Source organism: Odocoileus virginianus, chromosome 31 (genome assembly GCF_023699985.2).
Source record: "Odocoileus virginianus isolate 20LAN1187 ecotype Illinois chromosome 31, Ovbor_1.2, whole genome shotgun sequence".
NCBI lineage: Eukaryota > Metazoa > Chordata > Mammalia > Artiodactyla > Cervidae > Odocoileus > Odocoileus virginianus.
This window is the reverse complement of record NC_069704.1, coordinates 24,138,336-24,164,963: the sequence shown is the minus strand read 5'-3', so window position 1 is coordinate 24,164,963 and position 26,628 is coordinate 24,138,336. Positions and strand designations below refer to the sequence as shown.

At 44.3% G+C, this 26,628-nt stretch overlaps 1 protein-coding gene across 7 annotated transcripts in view; it reads right to left on the bottom strand.

The window, feature by feature from the left end:
* SYK (spleen associated tyrosine kinase) overlaps positions 1-26,628 on the bottom strand; it is a 104,506-nt gene that overhangs the window by 28,853 nt on the left and 49,025 nt on the right. For 6 of the 7 annotated variants that reach the window (XM_070459410.1, XM_070459405.1, XM_070459409.1 and 3 more), the window contains 5 exons: positions 24,774-24,934; positions 12,084-12,219; positions 8,812-8,893; positions 8,395-8,438; positions 6,656-6,724 (listed from right to left, as the gene is read on the bottom strand). In XM_070459410.1, coding sequence (XP_070315511.1) covers positions 6,656-6,724; positions 8,395-8,438; positions 8,812-8,893; positions 12,084-12,219; positions 24,774-24,934 — 492 coding nt within the window. The remainder of the gene's footprint in view (positions 1-6,655; positions 6,725-8,394; positions 8,439-8,811; positions 8,894-12,083; positions 12,220-24,773; positions 24,935-26,628) is intronic. The other variant, XM_020894458.2, reaches the window with a different exon arrangement.

Below are 26,628 nucleotides of genomic sequence, written 5' to 3'. Positions count from 1 at the left end.
CCCCTTCTCTGCACTGGAAGACCTCCCACTCTTTGCCCACTTAGGGATGTATCCCAGGACTGCAGCCCCTCCACCCTGACGAGATGTTCTCTGGAGCAGAAAGACTTCATAAAGGCTGTTATATTTGAAGCCAGAATGCAATGATCTGCAATATGAATCCTCCCACGGAGAATTTAGAAACAGAGGTGGGGATGTAAAAAGCACTGAAAAAGACACTAGGGCATGAGTAGTAGGAATCAGTAGTGATGGCCATAGTTTGCCTACAGCCCTGCACAGAGGGATGCGTACTCTGATTGGCTGTGTGGTGTTCATCCCTTGTCTGTCTTGTCTATGGATAAGAAAATGGGTTGCAGGTCTCCTCTTGAGAAGGGTGAACCCCATCTTTTAAGCTGAGGTGGTTCAAGGGCTTCATTTCAATATTGCCCACTTAGACCAGTCTTTGCAGTCTAAACCCTGAATTTCCCTCAATAACCACATCAGCTCCCTGCCTGGACCCCTAGGCCCTCCCTGCCCTGACTGGGACAGAGAATGGAAATACACTCCAAAGGGAATGCTCTTTGGAAGGAATGGGAGGTTTTTCTACCATGTCTGTTAAAAAGGCCGTACTGACTTAATTTGAAGATGAGGCTACAAATGCAAGTTTCATCTTTCCCAAAGCACTTGGTGATTCTACCATTCAGTAGAACAACAACAAAACCCTATGGAATCAAATGCTTGATTGAAAAGAAGATTTGAGGGCTTTGTAAACAATGAATTCTAAGGCAAAATGATAAATAAGGAAAGTATTGTTAATGCTTAGAATTGAAATGCCTTTTAATTTAATGAAAAACGTGTTGCTAATCCATTCCATCATCTGTCTTTATTATTTCTGCTCTGTATTTTAGCATCTATTCTGCCCTAATCAATAGCATCCCCTTTTCTGCATAGAGAACAAGGTATAAATGAAATGTTGACTGTTGCTTTCCCCCTACTTTGCTGACATTTGTAACTGAAGTCAAACCTGCAGGACACCACTAGATGGCACTAGCTACTTTAGCTTTCCACCTTCCAAAGAGCAATTTGAGAATTTTAAGTTTTGTAAATTCAAGTAAAAATAGATTACTCCACAATAATAAAAATAATATTTGTTTAGGTTGGGAAGATCCCCTGGAGGAGGGCATGGCAACCTACTCCAGTATTCTTGCCTGGAGAATCCCCATGGACGGAGGAGCCTGGCGCGCTCCAGTCCATGGGCTTGAAAAGTGTCAGGCACGACTGGGTGATGAAGCACAGCACAGGTTATCAGTTATGATTCCTGATCTCTTGTTGGCTACTCAGCTGCAAGCAGAAAATATATTTGACAAATATCCTTTGAGTGCCTATTTTTAAGAGGTACAGATTTAGAAGTGAGCAAAAGAGAAAAATGCATTGCTTTTAGGAGCTAATTCAGAGTTTCCTGACTCGGGAACATTGATTGCCAGGTATTCTGATTTTCATTTCTAGACCTTAATTTTTAGACTTAAAACACATTTTCAAGTCAGGTAACAGCAGTAATAATGATGACAATATATTCAATGCTTGCCACCACTGCAATGACAAAAAGAGCCAGTAGGCTTCAGAAATTTTAGCTGCCCAAACCAGACACAGTTCTGATTTTCAGTGGAATGACTTTGGTCCCAGTCCAAGGCTCCAGAACAAAACGCAGACTCTCCTTGGCCAGGGCTTGAAATAATCTTTGGTTTGCTTCAGATCCATAAAAATAAGCACTTGGCTGTCATAATTAATCTTCATTCACCTTAGAGGCAAAGATCTAAAAGCAGGTCCTTTATAATGATGTGGAAACATTTTCTCCAGGGTTTGGTCCACTGCTTCCACATTACCAAGTACATGGGTATGACTTAAGAATCCCTTCTTTTTTTCTCCTAGCTGATTCTTAGTAAATTGTGTTAAAATGTCTAAAAGTGCTCCAATCAGCAATGTAGGTGCTGGAATAAAACATGAAAAATGAATTTTAATTTGAAATTCTAGAACATTTTCCCACAACTAAAACAAATGTGAATGCTATGTTCCATCTTAGAGAATGTGCCTTTGAACTCTGAAACAGAAGCACAGTCTTTAAGGCTGCTGTTGTTCAAGCTGACAGCCATCCTCAATAGAAAGATTGGTTTGCATACTTAAAGTAGCAAAGAAAAATATTCCAATGCTAATAGGAGGAATTTTATTCGTGTAAGGATTACCAGTCCTTAGAGTAAGTGATGGCAGGAAGCAAGGAGAGAGTAGATTATACTTGTATTATTCTTCAGTTAAATTCATTCATATTTTCAAGTGTTAAAATGTTACTAATCTCTTAAAAATACTCCTGCCCTTAAGTTTTTGTTATAACATTTCAAAATTATCTGATTAATAATATTCTGCCAATCATAACACATTTGTCATTAACTATCTGCATGCTAGAGTTCATTCAGGTTCTATCATGTCCATTTTGTGCCTGAATTATTTAAAAAACAACAATTCATATTGAACAAATAAACAAATTCAAGAAAGTTATTTATACCTTAACAGATGGGATATTTGACATAATTCCCACAAGTCTTTTTCATGACTGGTTAAATAATGGAAAATTCCTCTTTTATTTTTAAGTATTAGGTCTCCTAAAATATTTCTAGTGAGCAATTAAAATATTTTTAATTCATTGCTTAAATCATATAACGCTTCTCTTTATCAATGAATTACTGATATTTTTGGCTTTTATGAAAGTTCAATGCATACTTCAAAGCTGTTATAAATTTAAATAGACAACAGCCCTCGTTTAGCCAGAAAAGTATTTTCACAGTATTAACCAGATTAATTAGCTTCTAATATTTAATAATCTTTTAAAAGTGATTAAGTAATTTAAGAGGGGCAAATTTTAAAAGGCACAACAGGGTTTCAATGAAAAAATGGGTCTCCTTGACACGCCATTTCCTACTCCCAAGGCAACTAGTGCTATCAGTATTTGCTATATTCTTCTAGAACATTCTACACTGTATCAGCACATATATATGTGCCTGACTTTGTCATCTTCAATTAACATTGCATTTTGGAAATGACTTTATATTTCAACTACCCATCATGGTATGAATTTTAACATAACTGATTTCACTTATTTCCCATTGATTTCTAAATTATTTCCAGACTTTGTCAATGATACAGTGTTAGAATGTTAGAATGTCAGAATGTCAATGATACAATGTTAGACATGTACCATTTCACACTTCTCCAATAAAGTACAGCTTACTCAACACACAGGTGTTGTGTGGTGTCACCAAACTTGTTTATTTGGGCTAGTTTTACAGATAGACATAAGAGAGCACCATAGTTTTAACTCTCATTTCTCTTATTATGAAACAGAACAGCTTTTCCTATGCTTAAGAACTATTTATATTTTCTTTCCTATAAACTATCCTATGCCCACTAACCTATTAGTTAAAACTTTTATTGATTTATATAATTTCTCTATAAAGATATTGACCTCCTATGTGTGTGTGTATATATATCTATATATATATATATGATCACTGCTAATATTTATTCTAAGTTTATTATGCTTCTTTGGAAGATGTTTTGGTTCTTATCCACACATGTATTTTGGATTTTTTGGTAGTCTTACTGGTATTTTCTTCAATTTCTTTAGACATTCTTCTTTAATCTAAAGACCTACTAAATCTTAAATTCTGGATATTTCTGTAATCACTGTAGGGGAGTGGGCTTCAGGCTGCTTGGGACAAGGACGGGGTGTGAGTGGGGCTTATTTCTTCACAGTGCTGGGTTACTGTTTACTGGGATGATAGCGTCTTGATGTGTCACCCTGGCTGACCTGAATGATACTGCTGTGTTATTGACTCAGTGATCATGGTACTGCTGTGGAGGGATATTGGACAGGTAATTAAAATTCTTAGTTAGTTGATTTTATTTAGGGAGATTATCCTGGGTGGGCTTGACTTAGTCAAGAGTTCTTAGAAGAGGTTGAGACTTTTCTAAGAGGGGTGGGGCGGGGGAGTGACTGACCCTTGGCTGTTAATGACAGCTCCGCCTTGCTTATCCTCCCCTCCTGAAGACTTGCCCTATGGACACTGAACTTGCCCCATCAGTTGTGTAAGGCAAGTCCTAGTGATAAGTCAATACATATATGTGTGTGTACATATATATGGATGTATATATAAATATGTACTTATGTGTCTTAAAAATGTACCTATGTGTGTGTGTGTGTGTGTGTGTGAGTGTGCTGTGGGTGTGTTTTATGCATAAACCTCTGACTGATCACATTCTCCTGGTAGAACTCTGAATGAAGCCCTTGGACACGACAGAATTAAGGTAAATGTGGAAAGCTGTGTCTTCTCTGCAGTGGAACTGCTTATGTCTGGGACTGCACAAGGGTGGAGGGCTATGCATCCGTACACTGGCCTTGGGCCCTCAGAAAGACAATGATGAATAAACAAGTGGTGGGAGTCAAGAGTGTGGTCCAAGTCCACAGGAATTCCTTCATGGCTTCCACATAGACTCCATGAACAGAGGGGCCACGGAAGCCCGGTGACTGAAAGGTTCTGAGCCTGCTGATGGGGCTCCACGAGTGGGCAACTGAATGTCCTTCCCCAAGTTGTGCTATAATATGAAGTTCTGTCAATGCAGTGTTTGATTAAGGACTCAAAGAGATGACTCATGGTTGAAAAGCACCAGAGCATACTTTGAATCACCTCAGTTGATGGGGCACCATCTGGCCTATTTTCCCCAGAATATGGTCCTATGAGATGACATCTTGACAACTAGGTGCACCCTCCCCAAGGAGAAGGGGTGAGTGCCGACACGGGTTGAGGGCCAGGAGGGCCAGAAGGTGGCAGCCATGGAGAGTTTCACCTTGGACCATGGGGAATGTTGACCTCTTCAAGGCCAAAGCCTCAATTGCCTATTTGCCTTGGTGACTTGAAACAAACCCCAGGTCATGGGGCAAAGGGGTACTGGCATAGAGCGTGCATTCCCCAGCCCTCAGGGTCACCCCTCTAAGAGCAACGCCCCATCATACCGGATGTTCCCCACAAGCTGATCCACCCTGACTGGGAATGTGGCCTCAAAACAGATAGTTACTCCATTCAGGTTTATCACCTAACGTCCCCCCTCAAACACTACATTAAACTCACTTCTCTTTTTCGTAGTCAACAAGATTGAACATATCTAGAATATAACAACCCACTTGGAAAGAAAATCTCAGGGCTTTTATGCTTTTCATTTACGTTGTTTCTGCTAAGTACTTCAGGCAATCTGCTTCATTGAACTGATGCTTGATTATATGCTGACATGTCTAGAAAAGGGGCTTTCTGGGTAGCTCAGTTGATAAAGAATCTGCCTACAATACAGGAGACCCCGGTTCAACTGCTGGATTGGGAAGTTCTCCTGAAGAAGGGATAGGCTAACCACTCCATTATTCTTGAGCTTCCCTGGTTCAGATGGTAAAGAATCCACCTGCAATGTGGGACACCTGGGTTGGATCCCTGGGTTGGGAAGATCCCCTGGGGGAGGGCATGGCAACTCACTCCAGTATTCTAGCCTGGAGAATCCCATGGACAGAGGAACCTGGTGAGCTACAATCCATGGGGCCACAAAGAGTCAGACATGACTGAGTGACTAAGCACACATGTCTGGAAAAGTACTAACTGGATATGAAAATTGAAACAATTATTAATAAAATAATTTTATACCACAATGATACAACTAAAAAAAAAAAAGAAATCCATATACACGTTATAAATATTTCTTGAGGGAGGTGATTCATTATAAATGAGTTGTTAAAAAACTTTTTATTTACCCCATAATTCAATCATATAGCAAAATACGAATATGCATTATATGTCAGCTTTTGTTGCTGTTATTTAGTCATTAAATCATGTCTTTTGCAACCCTGTGGACTGTAGCCCACCAGGCTCCACTGTCCATGGGGTTTCTCAGGCAAGAATACTGGAGTAGGTTGCCATTTCCTACTCCAGGTGATTTTCCCAAACCAGAGATCAAACGCGTGTATCCTGCACTGGCAGGCGGGTTCTTTGCCACTGAGCTACCAGGAAAGCCCATATGATGTCAACTTTACTGTCTCATAAATAAAAATGATGTTTTTCTAATCCTCAAATTCCACCTTGTCTTTGTATGTGTTATACTTCAGGTTCTGTGTTGGAACTCTAGAGCCACAAGGCACTTGATATTTATAAAATCAGTGACCTTGTGTAGTCACTGGGCAGGATCCACACTACTTTGGCTATTCTTTCCACCAACGTGTAATTTATCTAGTCAATTACCATACCACTGCCGCATGTGATCCTGGTTTCCTTTGAAAAGACTTTCCCACAGGAGAAATCCCTCCCACCTATCACACTGACAGAGACGACTTCCAAGGGCACATTGTAGCAGAGAGAGTGTGCTCACGGTGAGGGACTTTGCAGCAGAGAGACTTGGACCCACACAGAAAGCATGATGAGGAACGGGCACGGGCTGCCCGTGAGGGCTACACATGGCAGGGACGTGAGACCAGAGCAGAGGGAGGGTGGGCAGCGGTGCGCACGGAGGGGCAGCCGAGGGCAGCGCGCGGGTGCTGCGTGCCGGTCTGTCCTACCACTTAGTCAGGGACAGCGAGCAGGGGACGTGTTAGCACCTTTCTGTGGTCACGCTTTGGGAAGGAGTATGATTTGATTCTTGAGATTATTCCACCCGCTGACCAAGTCTAGAAACCATAATGGCAAAGAGGAATAGTAAATGTTTCAGAAAACAAATACAGGCTACCTTACATAACATGTTATTTTAGCTCTTCTTATAATTACAGTAACCCCCTCCAGATTCTGTTGATGAAATGCACTAGAGGTAACATGTGATCATTAGAAAGGCTTCAGGAAAAGCCTACTATTTGAGTAGAAGGATCTGGAAAAATATTTTGGCAATATTTTCCATGGAAGGCTATAAGATTCAAGTTTTCATATTAAATAGCCCACTTTTCATATATATAATTATTGTCAAACTGAAGACAAATCATCCTAAAGAAACTAATTCTGCGAGCCCAATTTTGTTACTTCTGGGTGCTGGTTCCATGATATTTGTGGAAATTCACTGAGCTGGATCCTTAGGGAACATGCATATTTTTATACAGTCAGTAAAAAGTTTTTCCAAAATGTCTAACACCTTGAAGCCATTACATCATGCACAACTAAATAGAAGCCTTGATATTCTTTTAAAGTTCTCACCCCAAGCCCACCTGTCTCTTAGAGCAAAGTGGACCTGCCTCATGGTGGATAAAATCTTAACGTTGACTCGCAAGGCCCATAGGTCATGTAAAGGGTAAAACAAAATGATGACTCCATAAAGGTGCTTTACTTTAGAAGTTGATCCCAAAGTTCACTGGCATTTCAGCTCCCCTGATTCGGGGACAAGAGCTGCTGCAAAAAGACTGCTTGGTTCAGGATAGGTGCAGCTTCTGAACAAGTCAATAGCCCCTGCCACAGGAGGAGGGTTCATTCCACCTTCTGCAGATTTTAAGGGTTAACAGGCAGAAAGTGAGGTATAGAGCACACAGCTCATGTTGGGGGAATTTTCAGACCTCACAAATGGCATTAAAGGGCATCAAAGGTCCACAGTGAGGTCCCCTTCAAAGTAGCAGGACATCATTCCTTCTTGGAGTATAAATCTGCGTGTCAGCTCCTAATAGTCTGGAGGGAGGAGAGAGCTGGAATTCTCTCTCTTCAGAAGCATCATGCATGTGTTGGCTAAACCCGCATGTAGAAGTGTGGATAGATCACATTCTCACCACCCACTGATGTGGAGGGGGTGGTGGGTTCTTGCCAAGCCTTCAACTCCATCCTTTTCTAGAGGCTTCTTCTCTCAAGTGATAGCACCAGGCACCCCCATTCCAAGCCTTCCTCCACCAAGCTATGGCCAAAGCAGCTCCCCTGGAAAGGGTGGGTTTTCTGATAACAATGTCTTGGTTGATTTAACCAAAAGAGTTTGGCAGTCAACCTCACTGAGACAACTTATATACCCAGCTTACTATTCATCATGTGTGTGGTCACATGGATTATACATGTGACTCCTCATGGATGGGTCAGGGCTGAGCTTGAACAATATGTTACCATTTCCAAAATCTACCAGGAGGTATATTTCTGATTTAACATTGGGTTACATGGATATTTCATATACTTTTAGAAAATGGAGGGATTTTAACCTACCAAAGAAGCTAATTTAGCTAGCTCAGAACTGAAAATAGGCTGATTCTAGTTGCACCAGCAATCCCAGTTTATCAAGTGTGATAAGAACAATGACCATTACTCTTTTGTCTAAAAATACTTTTCATTGTGCTAATATACAACTGCTTCATCTTTAATGGCCTGGCTAAGTAACACTTACCCCAGGATGAGAACTTGGAAGTTGTGGACGGAAGTTAATATTTCCTGGTTAGAAAGAACATGCATAATTACTGCTGTGTCAGTGAAAACCATCTATTTATCCCCTCCCCCACTGCAGATCAATCAATGTGGCTGTAAAATATTACTGCTTGAGGAGCAGATATATTTTCTGCATACATTTCTTGTTATCCTCTTTTACTCAATTTTCTCATATAAGCAATAAAAACAAATCCATTTTTAAAGTTATTGACTAGTTTTTGATGAATGATAAATATACAGTTGGAGTAATCATTTTAATCAATCAGTAAAAACAAAGTCTCACCCCATCTGGTTTGACCTTGCAACAGATCAAATCTATAATGAGGCTGATTATTATCAGCATCTGAAAGAGTGAGACTCCAGTGTCTTGGCTACTCACCCGATTGCCCACCAATTTTTTGACATGGAACTGTAAGAACTCTTAACAAACCATCTGATTTATAAGAGTAGTGCTCGACCAGCTGAAAAAGAAAAAAGTAAGAAAGTATCATAAATAATGGGGGCAGGAAATGCTCCTTACCTGGAGCAGCTGACTCCCCTTTTGGATTTTAAAAGTGATTCAAGGACAGCCCTAAACAACAAAAAGTGCTTCCTTGGTGGTCTTCCTGATTCCTCCCCACACCTCTTTCCTGCCACCCTCAGACTTCTAGCAGAAGTCCACATGCCACCTTCCCTTTTTGACCTTATTCTACCCTTGGCTCCCTTCCCTCCTTCCTTCCTTTCTTTCCTTCTTTCTTTCTTTGGTGGTAAGTTGCATGTCTTTGCTTATATTCTTCCATATCCATGTGATACTAGAATAATGAATTCATTTATTCGGTCTTTCAGTAAACATTCTGTTGTTTGGTAGGCCCTGAGACAGGACAAAAGGTAAACTATGATGAATGAGACACATTTCCTACTGTTGAGGTGCTTACTTCCTTGGTGGAGAAGGCTATAAATGAATTATAAAGTAGAGTAATTGATTCTGTATTAGTGCTTTGGGCAAAGACTTTGGAGGGACCAAATAACTCAGCCCAAAAGTTTCAGAGAGAAGACATCACAGCATGAGTGATATAAGAACTAGGGCCTGGAGAAAGCTGACCCTTTGAAGAATGGCCTTATGTTCACAGAACATGAACACCCTTGGCTAACGGTGCCCAGGAAACTCTGAATCATGATGTCTGATTCTACATTAAAAACGAAATGAATGGCAAGGAGATTTATTTATACCTAATCAAAATTATGCAACAGGAAGACAGCCTTAGTTTTCACATTTTCTTTTCTCAAACAGACATTTCCTCTTCAGACAAACTAAAATCCTTCTATCCAATAATTTTTTCTTATCTATTTACTAATTCCTTTTCTAGTTATGGACTCCTGGCTCCTAAACCTTTTTTTCTCTCAAAACTTACCCATTTGGGTAAATGTTCACTGAATGAATATATTTTATCGTTCCAGGGAGCATTCTTTTTTTAAATTTTATTTTATTGTGGAAAGAACACAATAAAGGATATCCACTCTCTTAATAAACATTCCAATATGACCAGCCCTAACACACTACTGAAACGGAGAGCAAAAGTCTCTCTGTTCTGTTAAATGCAACAGTGTGTTCTCAGACATAGTATTGAGATCGCTACAACAACTGAAATATCCCATGCATCTCTCCAGTATCATTCAAATATCTCCTTACATGCTTATGGTTTCAGGCAATCTACCCAAAAGGATGGGGAGGGAGGTGGGCATACACATAAAGATTTCCCTCTTGGGAAAGGGTACACAAACATTTTCTGTAAAGGGCCAGATAGTGATATTTTAGGTCTTTTCATTCCACTTATCATCTCTGTCACATAGTTCTTTATTTAAAATAAACAATCACCCTTTAAAATATAGAAACCATTTTTCTTCAAGGACTACACAAAAGCAGCTCAGGGCCAGACGTGATCCATAAGTGTGTTGATTCTTTCTCTACAGAAAGGAAAACTAGAGGAGTGTAGCAATTACCAACGCTCAGAAAAACAGCACCAGATTCCTGGGTAGGGGAAGGGTACCACGGAACCTTACTGTTGTCAAGAAAGAACAATGAAATCACACTCATGAAAATGGAAGGTACTCCTGGCACTTTCAAGGCTCTTTCTTAAACAGACATACAAGGGAAAGATTCAATTAAGGCTGACTGCTAAAATCCCATCAGAGAAGCCTGGTAGGCTACAGTCCATGGGGTCACAAAGAGTCGGACACGACTGAGCGACTTTACTTACTCACTTACTACAAAATGGTAGCGGAATCAGTAAATACGGGAAAAAGCCTTGGGAAGGAATTTACCAACAATTAAAGATGTTTAGCATTAAAGCCAGCATGCAGACTTGGAGACTGTGAGTGGACTCACTCAGGGAAAATGGTCATTCACGAGAAATCCAATGGCCGTGTAGCAGTGATGGAGCCCAGGACCTTCAAGCATCAGACTGACGGATGGAGGCCAGTGCCTTTCAATGCACACCATCAGCGATTCTTGTAGGAGGTGAGAGTCTCTGATGGGAAATTAATTCCAGAAGGCAATGTTCCCTACTCATCTCTCTGATTTGCACTGGGCAAACATTCTTTCAAAACGATACCATTAAAATAAAGCAAAGTCTGTGGTCAATAATGAGCTACACGTCAATGAGCTACAAACCAAAAGATAATGTCAGTGTTATGACTAATATGCATGAATATTAAAATACCCAGCATTCAAAGAAGAAGATTTTCTTCCAGCTACAGTTTGGAGCCAAAATACATCATGTGGTGGTTACTCTGAGTGCTTTCAAGGTAATGGGGATCTCTGATCTCAGATTTTAAAGAGACAAGATTTTTTGAGCCCGGTACTTTCCTGCTGGTGCCACCCATGAAGTTCCTGGTAGGGCCTGGTGTGGACATTTGAACCTGTCCCCAGTGACATCCTGCACCTACAAAACTCAATGTAGCTGCCGTTCTTGGGGTGGCAGAGTCCTTTGGTTTTCTCTGCCTCTGGGCCCACTACAGTTTATAGGATGTTTTGCCATTTCCTCATGGAGCTGTGATTTAGAATGAAGCCAAGTCGTTCGTACCTGGTGGAAAGCAGGGGTGAACATTGGGTTAGAGCTAGCACCCAAGGAACTCTCATATTACACACTGCTTCGGGCTTTCCTATCAGGTGGGTCAAGAACCCCTTTTTAGGCCAGGGGTGGATAATCCTATACAAGTGGTGGCCTGACGTGCAGGAAATGATAACCACTAGGTTGCCTTAATTTTGCAGCGATTCATTTTGCAGCAAGAATGGCACTTGACATGTTGTATTAAATTTGGCCTCTCGAAATTCAAAGAATAGTCTGATTAGCCACCTCTAAGACTCCCTTCCCAGCCATCTATACCTTTCTTTACTGTATATTTGTCTGAAAGGATGCTCTGGATTCCAGGTAGAACATCTCTAGTGCCTTAAGGCAGAATCTCCTGTTAAACCACGTGTAATCCTGGTTAGGTACTGCTGCCTGGTGCCAAGAGCTGAGGGGCCCTGGACAAGCTACGGGAGCCTCAGTCACCTAACATGGTAACCCTAGATCAATGCATCCAGGAACCTGGAGCGTACAGTGGGGACTCTGATTGGGCAGGTCTCGGCATGGACCCAGGTCTTCTATAAAGGTCCAGGAGGACAGGTACCTGCCAGAGTGTGTCGAAATTCTTCCCGCCAGGGATGGAGAGCTTCCCCGTTTTGTCCTTGTCGATGCGGTAGTGCAGCACCTTGCCCTCATGCAGGAGGCACAGGGCGTAGGACCCGTTGTCCCTGGCCCTGATCCTGGAAGAGAGAAGACAGGGCATCACCATCACGCCTACTGCCCGCCGGGGGTGGGCAGGAGTGCCCTGGGCAGGCAGCCTGCAGCAGCATCTTGACCTCAGGGTCAAGGGCTTTGTACCCAGGGAGGCCCAGCTCACAGCTCAATGACACCTCGAGTCCCAGACAAAGAACACCCAGTGGGCTTGGGAGGACTCAGGGGACGTCAGGAGAGGCCCAGGCTCTGGGGGTGAGTCCTCCATTCATCTGGAGCACAACTTGGCTCAGGGCACGGGCATGTGAACCCCACAGCACCCCAGAAGAGTGGAGTCTGTGCAGCCCTCTGCACTCGGGTCCTCTCTTCCATGAGGTCTGCTTTTGGTTTAGATTCCAGACAGGGCAGATCCCTCACCCAGCCCAGGTTTGTGCCACTGGAGGGGGTGTTTGCTGGGCATTTTAACTAGGAATATTCTCGACCCCAGATGGAGGCCGGGAAAGGTTCCCCCTCCCTAGGACCCTCTTCATTCCCTCAAGTTCACTCTCCGTTTTACAGAGAGGAGAAAGCAGGACTGGGATTTAAAATGTCCCATGGTAAAGAATCTGCCTACAATGCAGGAGACTTGGGTTCGTTTCCTGGGTCAGGAAGATCTCTTGGAGAAGGAAATAACAACACACTCCAGTATTCTTGCCTGGAGAATCCCATGGACAGAGGAGCCTGGTGGGCTACAGTCCATGGGGTCAGACATGACTCAGTAACTAAACCACCATGCGATAGCATCAGATGATGTCACCAGGAGAAGAAAATGTTCTCCACTGGTGGCTGGGGACCAATGAGCAGAACCAGGGCTGTGCTGGCTGCCCAGGCTCTGCCTCCTGGTCCCCTCCCTGATGCCACTCCCTTCCCTTATCCAGGGATGAGACTTGTGAGCCTGATGCCAATCAGAGACACCCATTGCACTCTAGGGGGAGGTCTGCCCTGCCCAGGAAGACCTGAGGGACCGTGGGAGGGTGTGGTCTAGGTGAGGGCTGCAAAGGCACAGAATGGAGATGAATCCCCTTCCCCAACTAAACTCCTTAGTTATCACCATCCTCAGCCCATCTTCCCCTCTCAGCAACTCAAGCCTTTGGGATCACAAGATGTGAGATGGTGAGTCACCGAGATCTCAGAAGGTCCCAGAAAGCCTCGGCGGCCTTGTCATTTTCTAAAATGAGGAAAATGAGGCCTCCAAATGTTAAGCAATGTGTCCAGTCAACTGTACTTTGGGAAGAGGCCCAAATGTGCCAAAACTGTTGTGGGATTTCCCTGTCGTGGGGAAATTTCTGATGCCTCCCCTTGGCTGTAAGAGACCACATCCATAGACCGGCTTTGGAAGCTGATGCAGTCACTTTTGGCCTTGTAGATTCATCTCAAAAAGTGAACCCAGGACATGAGAGCTAAGCTGTGTCACATGGGGCTGGAACTTTGTTTTAAAAATAAGTTTCTTTTAAGTTGTGCTTGGCTGTGCACGGCGAACAGGTTCCTTCCATGCCTCAGTGCTCAGGGCAGCTGGTGTGGGTGGTGGGACACACCCAGACTCCCCTCGATCTCTGCAGGACTGCTTCTGAAACCTTCTGCACTGTGAAAACAGCTCTTCCCCCAAAGCCAAGCAGGTCGCCTGCACCCCAAAGTGTAAGCTCCCTTTCATGGTCACATGGCCCATTAAGGCTAGTTGGTTGCTGTCAAATCGAAAAACAACCACACAGAAAAGGAAAAACATATTTTTATATGAGGAAGAACTGAGTTTATCTCTTAGGGAAGCTATTTTATAAGGCAGGGTTACTCACCCCTGCTTTGCTTAGTTTATAAGCATCAGTGGCAAACAAATAGGATAGTTTGAAGATTCAAAGAATTATACAAATTCTAAATACTAAGCATTAAGAATTTATGCAAATACATATAAAAGGTTAACTTAGGATAACGATGTCCACAGGCCATTCCAAAATACATTCTCTTCGATTTCAAGTCTTTGGTGTCTTGGGCTTCCCTGCTGGCTTAGAGTCGGCCTGCAATGCTGAAGACCTGGGTTCAGTCCTTGGGCTGGGAAGATCCCCTGGAGAAGGAAATGGCAACCCACTCTGGTATTCTTGCCTGGAAAATTCTATAGATGGAGGAGCCTGGCGGGCTGCAGTTCATGGGGTCACAAAGTGTCGGACACGAGTGAGCAACTAACTTTACTTTTACCTTTGTATCTTGGACCTCTGGGTCCTGGAGACAATTAACTGGATCTGAACTCTGACTTTCTGAATTCATGCCCAGTGCCCACCACTCTATCTTGCCTTAAGTCTTGATTGAACTTTTATTGTTAAAACAGACAGAGGATCGCAAAATAACAGGGAAATGGTGCACTCACCTCATTAGAAATGGGGAAATGGAAATGAAGCCCACAGTGGAAATAACATTATGCCCCCTCAAGACTGGCAAAAGTTAAAAAGGCTGAAAATAATAAATTGCTGAGAATGAGGGCAATAGGCACCTTCATTTACTGCCAGCAGGCGCATGAATTGGTTCAATCATTTTTGGAAAACAATTTGGAATTCTCTATTGAAACTAAACCTATTTTTTTCCTGAGTCAGCAATCCACTCAAAGATATACAAAATGCATGCATTCTGCACCTGTAACGTGTGTGGGGATGTTTATATCAGTTTTATCTGTCATTATCAAAAATTGTAAACAAGCTAAGTATCTGCTGAGTATAGAGTAAGTCAGTCTTGGGGTATTCATACCCCAGAATGTCATGAATAAAATAAGCAAACGACAGTGAAACAAAGCAAAAGTGACTCTCATAAGTATAAATGGACACTGTGATTCTACCTGTATGAAGTTTCCAGATAGGTCAATTTGAATGATTTCATTGAGAAATGTATACCTAGGTGGTAAAAAGTGAAAGAAAAAAAAGAGCAAGTGTACAGAAAGTTATGTCCTCTCCGGGATGGGTGTAAGTGAGGGGCCTTCTGTGACGCTGCTCCTATTTTAATTCTTGACTTTGGCGGCATTCGCTTTATAATTATCCACTAAGATACATGTATAGAGTGAGGCACTTTTGTGTGTGTTGAATATTTCATAAGAAAAATGGCATTAAAAGAGAGTGGGTGTGAGACAGAAACAGATCAGCGATTTCTGTAAAGGCACACACTTCCTTGAGGATCCTCCCAAGAACAGGCCCTGGAGGAGTCTCTTGCAGCGCTCCAGACAGGCAGCCTATGCCAACTCCCGGGACAACAGTTACCTGGTGAGCAGAGTCTAAGGACCAGCAGGCCCAGGGACAGGCCGTGGACATGCAGCCTGAGCAGCCCCCGAGGCAGCTGGCAGGAAACGAGGCAAAGAAGGGAAACCCACAGCCCAGCATCTGTAAGTGGCAAAGACCAGAGGCTTGGTGACACTAACGGCCAGCAACTGTGAGGTGTCTGCTGGCTGGCTGCAGGCAGATCCTGGGCTGGGTTATCTTTAATCTAACACATGGAAAATACTGGTTTGGAAGCTGAAGTAGTTCCTCCTCCTCCTGGTCCCCTCCTGTTCCTCAGAAAGACCCCCACTGTCCTGGGACACCCACCGGCTTTGTCACGTGGGTGCCCAAAGCGGAAAGAGCAAAGGCCAGTCTTGCAGCCTCTCTTGAGGATGACCACCTTCCAGGTCAACACTATCTTTAGCATGTCCCCAGAAGCCCCAGAAGAATTTTTTTCCAGGGAGTCTCTTGGAAGAAGCAGACAGAGGAAGCCAAGACAAATCTTAGCTCACGACAGATTTGTGTTTTGCTGTTACAAGGTGTGGGACTTCAGCGCTTTCAAACTGTGACGCTGTCCTACCTGGCCTTAAGATTGACTTGAGGTCCCTGGTGAGACAGCAGGAGATCCACCTTGCCTCCAGGCGTCTCAGGCTCTGCCATGAGCAGGTTTTGCACATCAGACATGAGGTATGAGGCAAAACTGAGGTCAGGAAAGTGTTCATTCTGCGAGATGCAGCCTGGAGGGGCTCCCCCTTCCTATGACTTCCTGGATCAGAGAAAACATGTAGTAACGATGCCCAGACGATACCACCCAAGTGGTGGTAGGGCCTTCAAGGTGACCCTCACCCACCAAAGTCTGGGGTCATGGCATTGTGTCTGCTGCAGACAGAACAGAACAGCCGGGGCACAGCCTGGCCTACCAGGCATTCTCACTGTCTGCGTAATTTTTCCCCCCATGTCAGAGCAGAGCATGGCTGGCTGGCGGGGGAAGGAGGGCGCTGGGGATAAGCTGTATACCTACAGCCTGGATGGGAGGTTCAGAGAGACATGGAGGGGGGGGCTCCCTTCCAGAGTTCACGCTCTATCACGTGGTCAGACACTGCAGCATGGGGCCCGACAGTGGCTTCTTAAGAGAGGAGCTGGGAGCGGGGAAGAAGATATGGGAGTGGCATGCCCTGGGAAGCCTGCTCAGTACTGGGCTTGCCAGCATAATGCCAAGAGCATCCTTGGACTCAGGAGAGGTACCAGCCTTAATGATCCACAGAATGGAAAAGAAAACGCAACTTCTGGGTGCTTCTGTCTTGCACTTCAGCAAAATTTAGGCATGTGAAACTTCCAAACATGCAGCGAAAGCAGGATCAGTTGGAACACAGGTCCAAACGTGGGGCCACGCCAAGCTCTTCTTTCACACATCTGCCTTCTTAAAACTTTTATCACAAACTCCCCCCTCTCTCCCTCTGCTCTAATTCATGAGGTGAAACCAGGTCACACTGCTTCTGCTCCAGCTTCATGGGGACCTTGATCAGACCAGTGAAGAGATACTCACATCAGTCCACGATCCCCTTTAAACTTTTCACTTCAGACAGGCCATGACTCTCTATGCTGACCTATAGCTGCAGGGCCACACGTGTCGAATGAAATAGCACATTTTGATCCCTGATAGCAGCACATAAGGGCACTCAAAGAACTCAGCTTTTACTGTGGGCATATGAGGGTCACGCACTCTCTCTCATTCATCAATGAACAAAAGTAAGATTTTTTTCCTAAACCCACAGATTGCTTTTGAAATGTAGGTATATCAGAAAAAAGTGAGCTATAAGTTGAGCAAGGAAAAGTGAGTGACAAATAAGGAAAAAAAAAAGTGTGTTTCACCTAATGACAAATACCAATATCAGTACTGGTGTGGACACAGGGAGAACATCCCATTCTTGGGGTCAGCAGCAAGGTGAGCATCTGAACCTGGGATTCCCACAATGAAGCAAGGACCATGAAGAAGAAAAGCTCTTCAACCCCGGAGGACAGTGTCCCTGGCACAGAGCACTCAGGAGTCCCACAGATAAATATCAATCAAATACAAGCTCAAAAGATCACTCCAAACCAAAGGAAACAGGAGTTATGAGAAAGATGGCAGGAAGAGAAAGAGAGCAGCAGGAGAGAGATAGATTTCTACACTAAGGACTTTCTGTTTTGAAATCGTTAAGATTCAGAATATATGCTAATTATACATCAAATGTTTAAAAAAAAATGAGGAACTCACAAAAACTAGCAAGCAATAAGATGCTCTCAAAAATGTACAGGACTATTTGAGAAACAACCAGAACAAACAGGACTGCTAGAAGTTTTTAAAAAATATAACTGATGGAAAAAAACAGTGGATGAGTTTAAAGCAGATTAGATAAAGATGAAATGAAAATTAATGAACCAAAAGACAATCCAAGAACATTAAATAGCATAGCACATAGAGAAAAGGCAACAGAAAATAAGAAAGAATAGAGGATGGAGTAAGGTCTAAAATATGTTTAATAGCAACCTATGAAGGAAGAAATGATAAGAAAGAAGGATAGTAATACTTGAAAAAAAAAAAATAGACGAGTATTTTCCAGAACTGATGAAAGAAAAAGATTCATAGTTGCAGGAAGCACAACTATAGGACAATCTTATGGTTGTAATGAACACATTACCTTGGTTCATCTCGATTAACAAATCAGATAGCACACTAGCTTTCCCTTTTTATCTTTCAGTAAACTGAGGTCAGAGAGATTAGTTAGGCTGTCTAAATCACAGAGCTATTAAATGGTTGTGCTTGTCTGAACTTAAGTTTCTACAAACAGAAGCAGTTTCAAGGTTAACTATGTCTCAATCAATCAAATAAAACAGAAACATTCCTTACTGCACATATACTTAAAGATGCTCCAATGAACTGGGAACACCTCAAATTATCACTATTCTTAGTTTTGCTTAGGTAGGCACTGGGCATCTTGAACAGGCTCAAATGTGGTCCCCAGACTAGCATCACCTGGGAACTTGTCAGAAATCCAAATTTCTGAGTCATAACCCAAACTTAGGTTATGACCTAAGCTAAAAACTGGGTGGGGGGGTTGTGGTTTGACCCAGCAATCTGTGCTTTAACCAGCCTCCAGGTGATTTGCACACAAACAGAAGGTTGCGAACCACTGCTTACATCACCTGCTCTGGACTTTGTATCCATCCTGTGGAACCTCATTCTTCATCCTTTCTCCTAGCTTGCATTTGTTCTTTGCTCATAGGGAATACAAGTGCATATTCTTACAAGCTATCTCAGTGTCTCTGAAAAATGTGTCACATTCTGAATATATTTTTTTCCTGGCTACCTTAGACTGAATTGTACTTACACTGAAAAAGATACCTCATAGCTCTTTCCAAAGAGAGGCATCCACCTGCCTCCCAGTCCATCTGATGGGACGGGGACAGGGGAGGGGGGAGGGCATTAGTGACAGCTATTGTTCTAAGATTCAGGGGTGGCAGGTAATATGTTATCTGGTGTCCCCAAGCCAAGTCCATCCTGGACAAGGACCACATGGTTTTGCAGAAATCTGATTCTGGGTGGACACAACGTTTTCCCTTAGAAAGGCATTGTAACCAAATCTTCCAGTGACCAGCTGTGTACAGAATGGGGTACACCCTCATCAGACCATCTATACATGCTGCCCATTTCTTTACCTGTAAGTTCTCCTGGAGGGCTTCCGACAGGGCCCCGAAACTTAAGAGGCACGAATAAGTGAATGTGTGTGTGTGTGCATAATTTGTGCATCCATGTGTGTAAGGGAGGTGAGGGTGTGAGGGCATGGGGTTATAAAGAAAATCAATACAGTGGACAACGGAAGGGAGGAAGGGAGGGAATGATGAGAGGGTGACCCTCCTTCTGGAAAATGGCTAATGAGGAAGGGACAATGCAAAGATCAAACGGCTTATTTTTCCTTGAAAGGTATGAAGAAGGAAGGTCTGGGGCGCCTGGATTTCAGATGCAGAGCACATACATAAGAGGACTCAGTTGTTCCACCGGGCTGGGTGGGAAGATGATCGTGGAGGGCCTGAGATGGGCAAATGGCACCTTGGAACCTGCTCAGAAGCCTCTGCACTCTCTTCTTCCTCGGCACACAGGGCCCCGGGGTACCCGAGATGATGCTTGACATATTAAAAAGCTGCCATGGGAAAGGAGCAGGCGGAGGAGTCCCACCCATCACATGCAACAACCACAGGCCGGCGCAGGGTGCTGGGGCCCACCCCAAGTGCAGGAGCTGTAACGCTCTATGACCTCAGGACGGGGGAAGCCCACAGGCCACAACTCTCGCCCTCCTCACACGCTCCCCAGCACAGGTGCCTCTCAGACCCTTGGACTCCAGCTCCCCTGGGCTTCCTCTTGGCCTCAGTTTTCACCTTCCTGCCCCTGCCTGCCCAACCCAGCTACCACATAGGCCACATTCGCTCTTGACTTCTGCAAACTACTGTGCCTGGTCCAAGACCTGACTGCCATCTCTCCCCCCACAGAAGCCTCATCCCCCTCTCTTGACACTCAGGGAGGGGGCAAGCCCAGAGGTCGGGGTCTCCGTCAGGACCTCACAAGTCTCCCAGACCTGACAGCCCCACTGGTTTGGCCCTGGAGACTCGGCCTGGCAGCACCTCACACCCACCACTCTCCTGGGATCTCTATTTCAATCCCCTCCACCTCCCAGCCCCGTGGCAATGCTGGCCTGGTACTCATCAGGCATTTCCAAAAATAAGACCTGCAGTCAGCACATACAACCCACCCCTTTCCTTCCACCGTCCTCACCCAGCAGCTCTGGGTACAGTTGCCCAGCACTCTTCCCACTGAGACTTTTCCTCCCTCCTGATGGAGGAGGTCAGGCCTCCTGATGGTCAGGCCTGCCTTTTCACCACCTTGTGCGTGTGTGCATGCTAAGTCACTTCAGTCGTGTCTGACGCTTTTCGACCCTGTGGACTATAGCCACTAGGCTCCTGTGTCCATGGGTTTCTCCGGGCAAGAATACTGGAGTGGGTTGCCATGCCCTCCTCCAGGGGATCTTATCAACCTCGGGATCAAACTCGCATCTCTTATGTCTCCTGCATTCACAGGTGAGCTCTTTACCACTAGTGCCCCCTGAGAAGTCTCAGCTAAATCTAATCAGCCAGTTTAAGGTTGCTGCTGCTGCTAAGTCACTTCAGTCATGTCCGACTCTGTGCGACCCCATAGACGGCAGCCCACCAGGCTCCCCCATCCCTGGGATTCTCCAGGCAAGGACACTGGAGTGGGTTGCCATTTCCTTCTCCAATGCATGAAAGTGAAAAGTGAAAGTGAAGTTGCTTAGTCGTGTCCGACTCTTCACGACCCCATGGACTGCAGCCTACCAGGCTCCTCCATCTATGGGATTTTCCAGGCAAGAGCACTGGAGCGGGGTGCCATTGCCTTCTCTGCCTAAGTCCTTGATTAAAATCAAAGGATTTCAACCATTAGCAGTGAGGCCCCTCTTGGCTCAGATGTTCTGCCACCACAAATGTACCTAATACCATAATTCAAGAGGAGGAAAAACTACAATTTGAGTTAGACAGATTCCCCAGACACAATCCATCTCAACAGTTAAGAGTCTTTGGAACATACCTTCTGCATTTTAAATTGCATTAGAGAGGATTTATAACTTCATTTAGGTCTCAGACTTTTTGAGATATGCTGCCTTTTCATCCCTGGTTTTTGTGGGTGGCAAGAAGACTGTTTTTCTAAGATGGAGGCTGGGGATCTGCTCCATTGAACCACAACACAGACCAGAGATTCCAGAATGAATCTAATATTTTCACACTCGATTCTCCAAGATATTCCTAAATGGGAACTGTAAACCTTCAACATTAGCCATGGGTGTCCCTTGGCCTTTCATCCTATGTTCATTAATGACTCAAAATCCACTTATATTTATTAACCTTCTATGAAGTACTTAACATTATGTGTGACCTATTCATGTGTTATCCGAATATGTATGAGTTACTCAGTCATGTCTGACTCTTTTTGACCCCATGAACTGTAGCCCACCAGGCTCCTCTGTCCCTGGGATTCTCCAGGTAAGAATACTGGAGTGGGTAGCCATTCCTTTCTCCAGGGGGGTCTTCCTGATGCAGGGATTGAACCCGCATCCCTGCATTGCAGGCGGATTCTTTACTGTCTGAGCCACAATGAAGCCCATTATTAAGAATCACAGAGAATAGGTTCTGTTTCTGAATGTGAAAGCCTCCTACATTCTCAACATCTTCCAGGTGCTGTGGGGGTGTTCCAGGTAAGATCTGCCAGTCTTGGCAAGTCATAGACAAGGTGGCATAGGAAACAAACACCTCTGAGCAGGTGTGAAGAGGTTGGTGGGGGTATAAGAAGCACATGGTGGTCATGGGCAGCCAACAGGAGCCAAACCATGTCCAGAGGGCTGGGAATGGACCTGCATAAGAACTGCAAATAATGCTGAGCTGGATCATCAGCCCTCAGTGACAAAATCAAGCAGCAAGATGAGATTGAACAAGGAACTGTACACATCAGGGTAACAGAGGGTTGGTGCTGAAATCGGCCTCTTCCCCAGGGTCACTGGGGACAACAGAGGAGGCAATGAACTGCTGCTCCCAGCAATAAGAGCCCGTCTGCACAGAAGAGACTCAGAGCCCAGCCATGCTGCTGCAGCCACCAGCACCCCTGCCTCTCCTCCTCCCAACATTCGCTAAAGGCAGTTCTTGTGCTCAGACGTGAGAAGGTGAAGGCCTTGAGGTCTCTGCAGAAAAACGGACATCATACTTTGGTTTAAATGCATATAAACGCACACAAGTGTGGCTGGTGAGCCTGCTCCCTTCTGTTCCTCTGCACTGGTTCTTTCTACGCCCAGCCAGATGGGTCACCGTGAACTTCAATTGTATTTGCCCTAACACCTTCCCAAAAGTAGATGCACTAATCTGCCCAAAGAAAAGTGTCAATACTGGAAAGCCCTCAGTGGCCTAGTCCCTATTCTCCATCCATCCCCGCCACACTCTGTACCATCCACAATGGCCTCATGGTGGCCTGACCCTCTGAGCACACTCCTGTCTCTGGGAACCTACACAGGCTTTCCCCTCAATCAGAATGGCTCCCGGCTGCCCTCAGGTCTCTGCTCAAATGTCTCCTTGATAGCAAGGCCCCTCCTGATCACCCAGCATAAAACAGAATCCCAGACCACCAATCACAGCAAGTTCTAGTCCCTTCCTTAAATGCTCCAATGAACTGGGTGGCTCTTGTTCAATTGTTCAGGGCCTACTTCTGCCAGTGTGGACTTCACAAGGCAAAGACCCCCATCTCCAAAGCCCAAGATGGAGTCAGCATCTAGCACCTCACACAACTCTGAAAGTGTTAGTCACTCAGTCATGTCTGACTCTTTGTGACCCCATGGACTATAGCCCACCAGGTTCCTCTGTCCATGGGATTCTCCAGGCAATAATACTGGAGTGGGTAGCCATTCCCTCCTCCAGTGGATCATCCTGATCCAGGGATCGAACCTGGGTTTCCTGCATTTCAGGCAGATTCTTTACCATCTGAACCACAAGGGAAGCCCAAGAACACACACAGCTGTGGACACTGCTAACTGCTGGTCCACAGGTGGACAAGTTCATTTAAATGATGGGTAAGTATGGAGGAGACACATTCTTTAGGGAAACCTGAATGAGGCCTGAGAAAACTCAGAAGGAAGGACTCCATAGCTGTGGGGCTGTTCCACGGTGGGTGCCCCCTGCAGCACCCCCTCATCTAAGTTGGGAGAAGGCAGCCTCCTTGAGTGCAGCACTCCCCAGCAAGCCTGACAGCAGGCTTCTGAACTGGCAAGAAGGCAAGAGGTCCTGCTGTCTGGATAACACAACTTAGGGCTGACTTAACCCACAGGAGGCCATAGGCCCAGTCCCATGACACGTGTGTTGGAAATTACTCTTAAGAAGGTGGTAAAAGTCCAAACCTCAGGGGCCAATGAGCCAAGAGGTGCTACACTGAGGGGAAAGCATCCTCCTGCTCCAGGATCTCTGCCAGTGGCTGTTTCTGCATCCACTAAGCATCATCCCAGTCAACTTGTGTGCCCACTCGAGCTGCTCTATGCTTGCTTTTAGGATCACTTTTTAAAAACAGTATTGTGTTTAAGATCATCTCTTAAATAAAAGGGATTATGGTAAAGTCAGGCTTCCCTGGTGGCACAGATGGGAAAGAATCTGTCTGCAGTGCAGGAGACCGGGGTTTGATTCCTGGATGGGGAAGATCCCCTGGAGAAGGGAATGGCTACCCACTCCAGTATTCTTGCCTGGAGAATTCCATGGAGGGAGAAGCCTGGTGGGTTATAGTCCATAGGGTTGCAAAGATTTGGACACAACTGAGCAACTAAATTTACTTTTACTTTTACGGTAAAGTCTGAGGAAAATTCTTTAAATAGATGGATACTCAGAGAAAACACTTTTATTTCTAGAAAAAGTTTAAAATACCAGCTGGGTGTGTCTCCACATTCTTGGTTACAGGGCTACACTGCTGTCCAAGTGTCCAAGGCCAGGATGGGGCACCCAGTCGGCATGGCCAGGGAGTGATCACTGAACAGTGACAAGCACAGGTGAGCATACCTCCATCCCCTTGGTCACAGTATCTTGGAGGAACAAGTCAACAGCTGTCTGAGACAGCTCCTTGCCTTCCCTGAACCACCAACCCTGCCCCGAGGTGGCCTGCATCTCCAGCAGCTCCGGGATTGACCATTGAGGAAAACAGTGAGCAGGGCTCGGGATGCACACCTCATTTCTGAGATTATGAGGCCAGAGTTCACACACCTGCTTGTGATCAAGTTCCTGTGCTAACCTTTCATATGAGTGACTATCAGAAAATTTTCTTTTCTATCTGCCCCATTGGCATATCTCTCCAAGCAAAAAGAGAAGCAAAGTCTGAGATCTTGGGGCAAATGTGAGCAAACATATTGCACTGTTTTTTAACATGGATGGATGCATACTATTACACATCCCATGTTTTGTCATTAAAAGCAGAATATGTGGCTGAAAAGACTTTCTTAAATGATGTCCCTCAGTGCCCAAGAAGTGGGTTCACTTTGGGGCCAGACTGGGCAAAACAAATGCTGAATTACTTGAGATGGCTTCAATTTGAGATGTCTATGAGGCCGACCAACATGTGTGTCTCAGTTGATAGCCCATGATCCCTTCCCCGGGGTCACCAGGAGTTCACGGATGGGAAGGCTGAGTGACCCTTAACTGTCCAAGCAGGCCTGGCACTAGTAGTTGAAGGGAAAAGACACAATACTTACAAAAACTTTCCATTTGTCTTTGATCCTATCAGGACAATCTGCTCAGATTCATCCCGAGAGATTTTTCCATGGAACCAGGGCATTTTTTCATGGGCTGTGGTGGCGATCAGTTTCTCCAGCTGAGGTTTCTGGCTGATGATGGCCTGCTCAAGAGCTTGACCCTGTCATGAGGAGAGAAGATGGAGTCATAATAAGTGAAATTGATAAGAAAGACACATGAATCAGGTCCAATCTGTCCCAAGTCCTGATACAGTAAAATGAAATCACATCTGTTTGTTTGTTCATTCAATAAAGAAAGTCAATAGACCTTATATGTTAAAGTATCTTCAAATGTATATACTAACAAAATAGATTTTAGAATAGAGGCTGGCCTTTGCAAAGACATATCGGGCTTTAGAAACCATCAGGTATAATCCATGAGTTCTAGAGAAGGGGCCTCCTACCCTCTCCCAATCAATACCTCCTAGAACTGATTGTTTTATATTAGACCCTGATAATTTAATGACCATCTGGAAGACTTAAGATGTGTGCAACCAAGGAGACATGCTTTTTTCTGTCTGCCCCTAAAAGGCTTCACTGAGTGGTTTACACATGCTGCTGCCTGTAACTGCAGGAGATGTGATCACAGAAAAAAAGAGATAAACCTTGACAATGCAGAAATGAGAACATGGAAAACAAGAATGAGAAGGAGGCTGACAGCTGGGTGAATTAACTTTCTAATCATACTTAGTGGGAGAGAAATAGATACCTATCACAGTAGTAAATGAAGAACACAAGTTGATGATTCAAAGTTATAAAAAGAACCAGAAGAAGTGAAAATAAAAACATAACCAACCCCCAAGGAGAGGAAAGAGAGGAGGGGAGGCAGAAGGGAAGGTGAACCTGAACATTTTGTCATGCTTCATAGATGGGATGAAAAACAAAAGCAGTAACAATTACATACCAAGGAGGTAACCGGTTCAAAGTTAGCAAAGGGCAAAAGCAACAGAGTGTGGAATACTACTCAGCCACAATAAAAAAGGGACCACTGACACATAGCTGGCTCACAAATTACACTGGGTGTAAGGAACCAGTCTGAAAAGGCTACATGCTGTGTGAGTCCATTTACATGACATTCTGGACAAGGCAAAACTATAGGGACAGAAATCAGGTAAGGGGTTGCCAGGGTTGCCAGGGGGTGGTCCTGAGGGTGCTTGATGGGTGATGGAACTGTTGTGTATCTTGATTGGGGGTGGGGGTGGGTATCACCTGTCTGTTAAAAAAAAAAAAATCATAAAAAATAAAAATAAAAAAAATAAAAAAATAAAAAAATCATAGAACTGTACACTCAAAAAGGATGAATTTTCATAGTGTGTAAATTATACCTCGGTAAATCTGACTAAAAGAGTAAAAGGATGGTCTAAGTCTTGGCACCAGGGACCAGTTTCATGGAAGATAATTTTTCCACTGACCTCGTGGGGGATGGTTTCTGGGTGATTCAAGCACATTACATTTATGGTGAGCTTTATTCCTATTATTACTAAAACAGCTCCACCTCAGATCATCAGGCATTAGATCCTGGAGGACCCCTGGTGTAAATCATATCCAATAAATACTAATGAAAAATACTGAATCCATAGTATTGGTCTGCAAGACTGAATTCAGTGCAGAGCATATTATAGGAGTAAAGGAGTGGACAGAATCCTCAAAAAGTCTTTACTGTTATCCACATGTATATGTAAAAAGTATATATCCAAAAAGAGCAAGGAAATGGTTGAACACATGAGTCCGATCAGAAGACTGTCAACCAGACTGGTGGCTCCTGATACCAAGTGCTATGGAGAGTGTGGTGGGAATGTTAAGTTGTCACAACCTC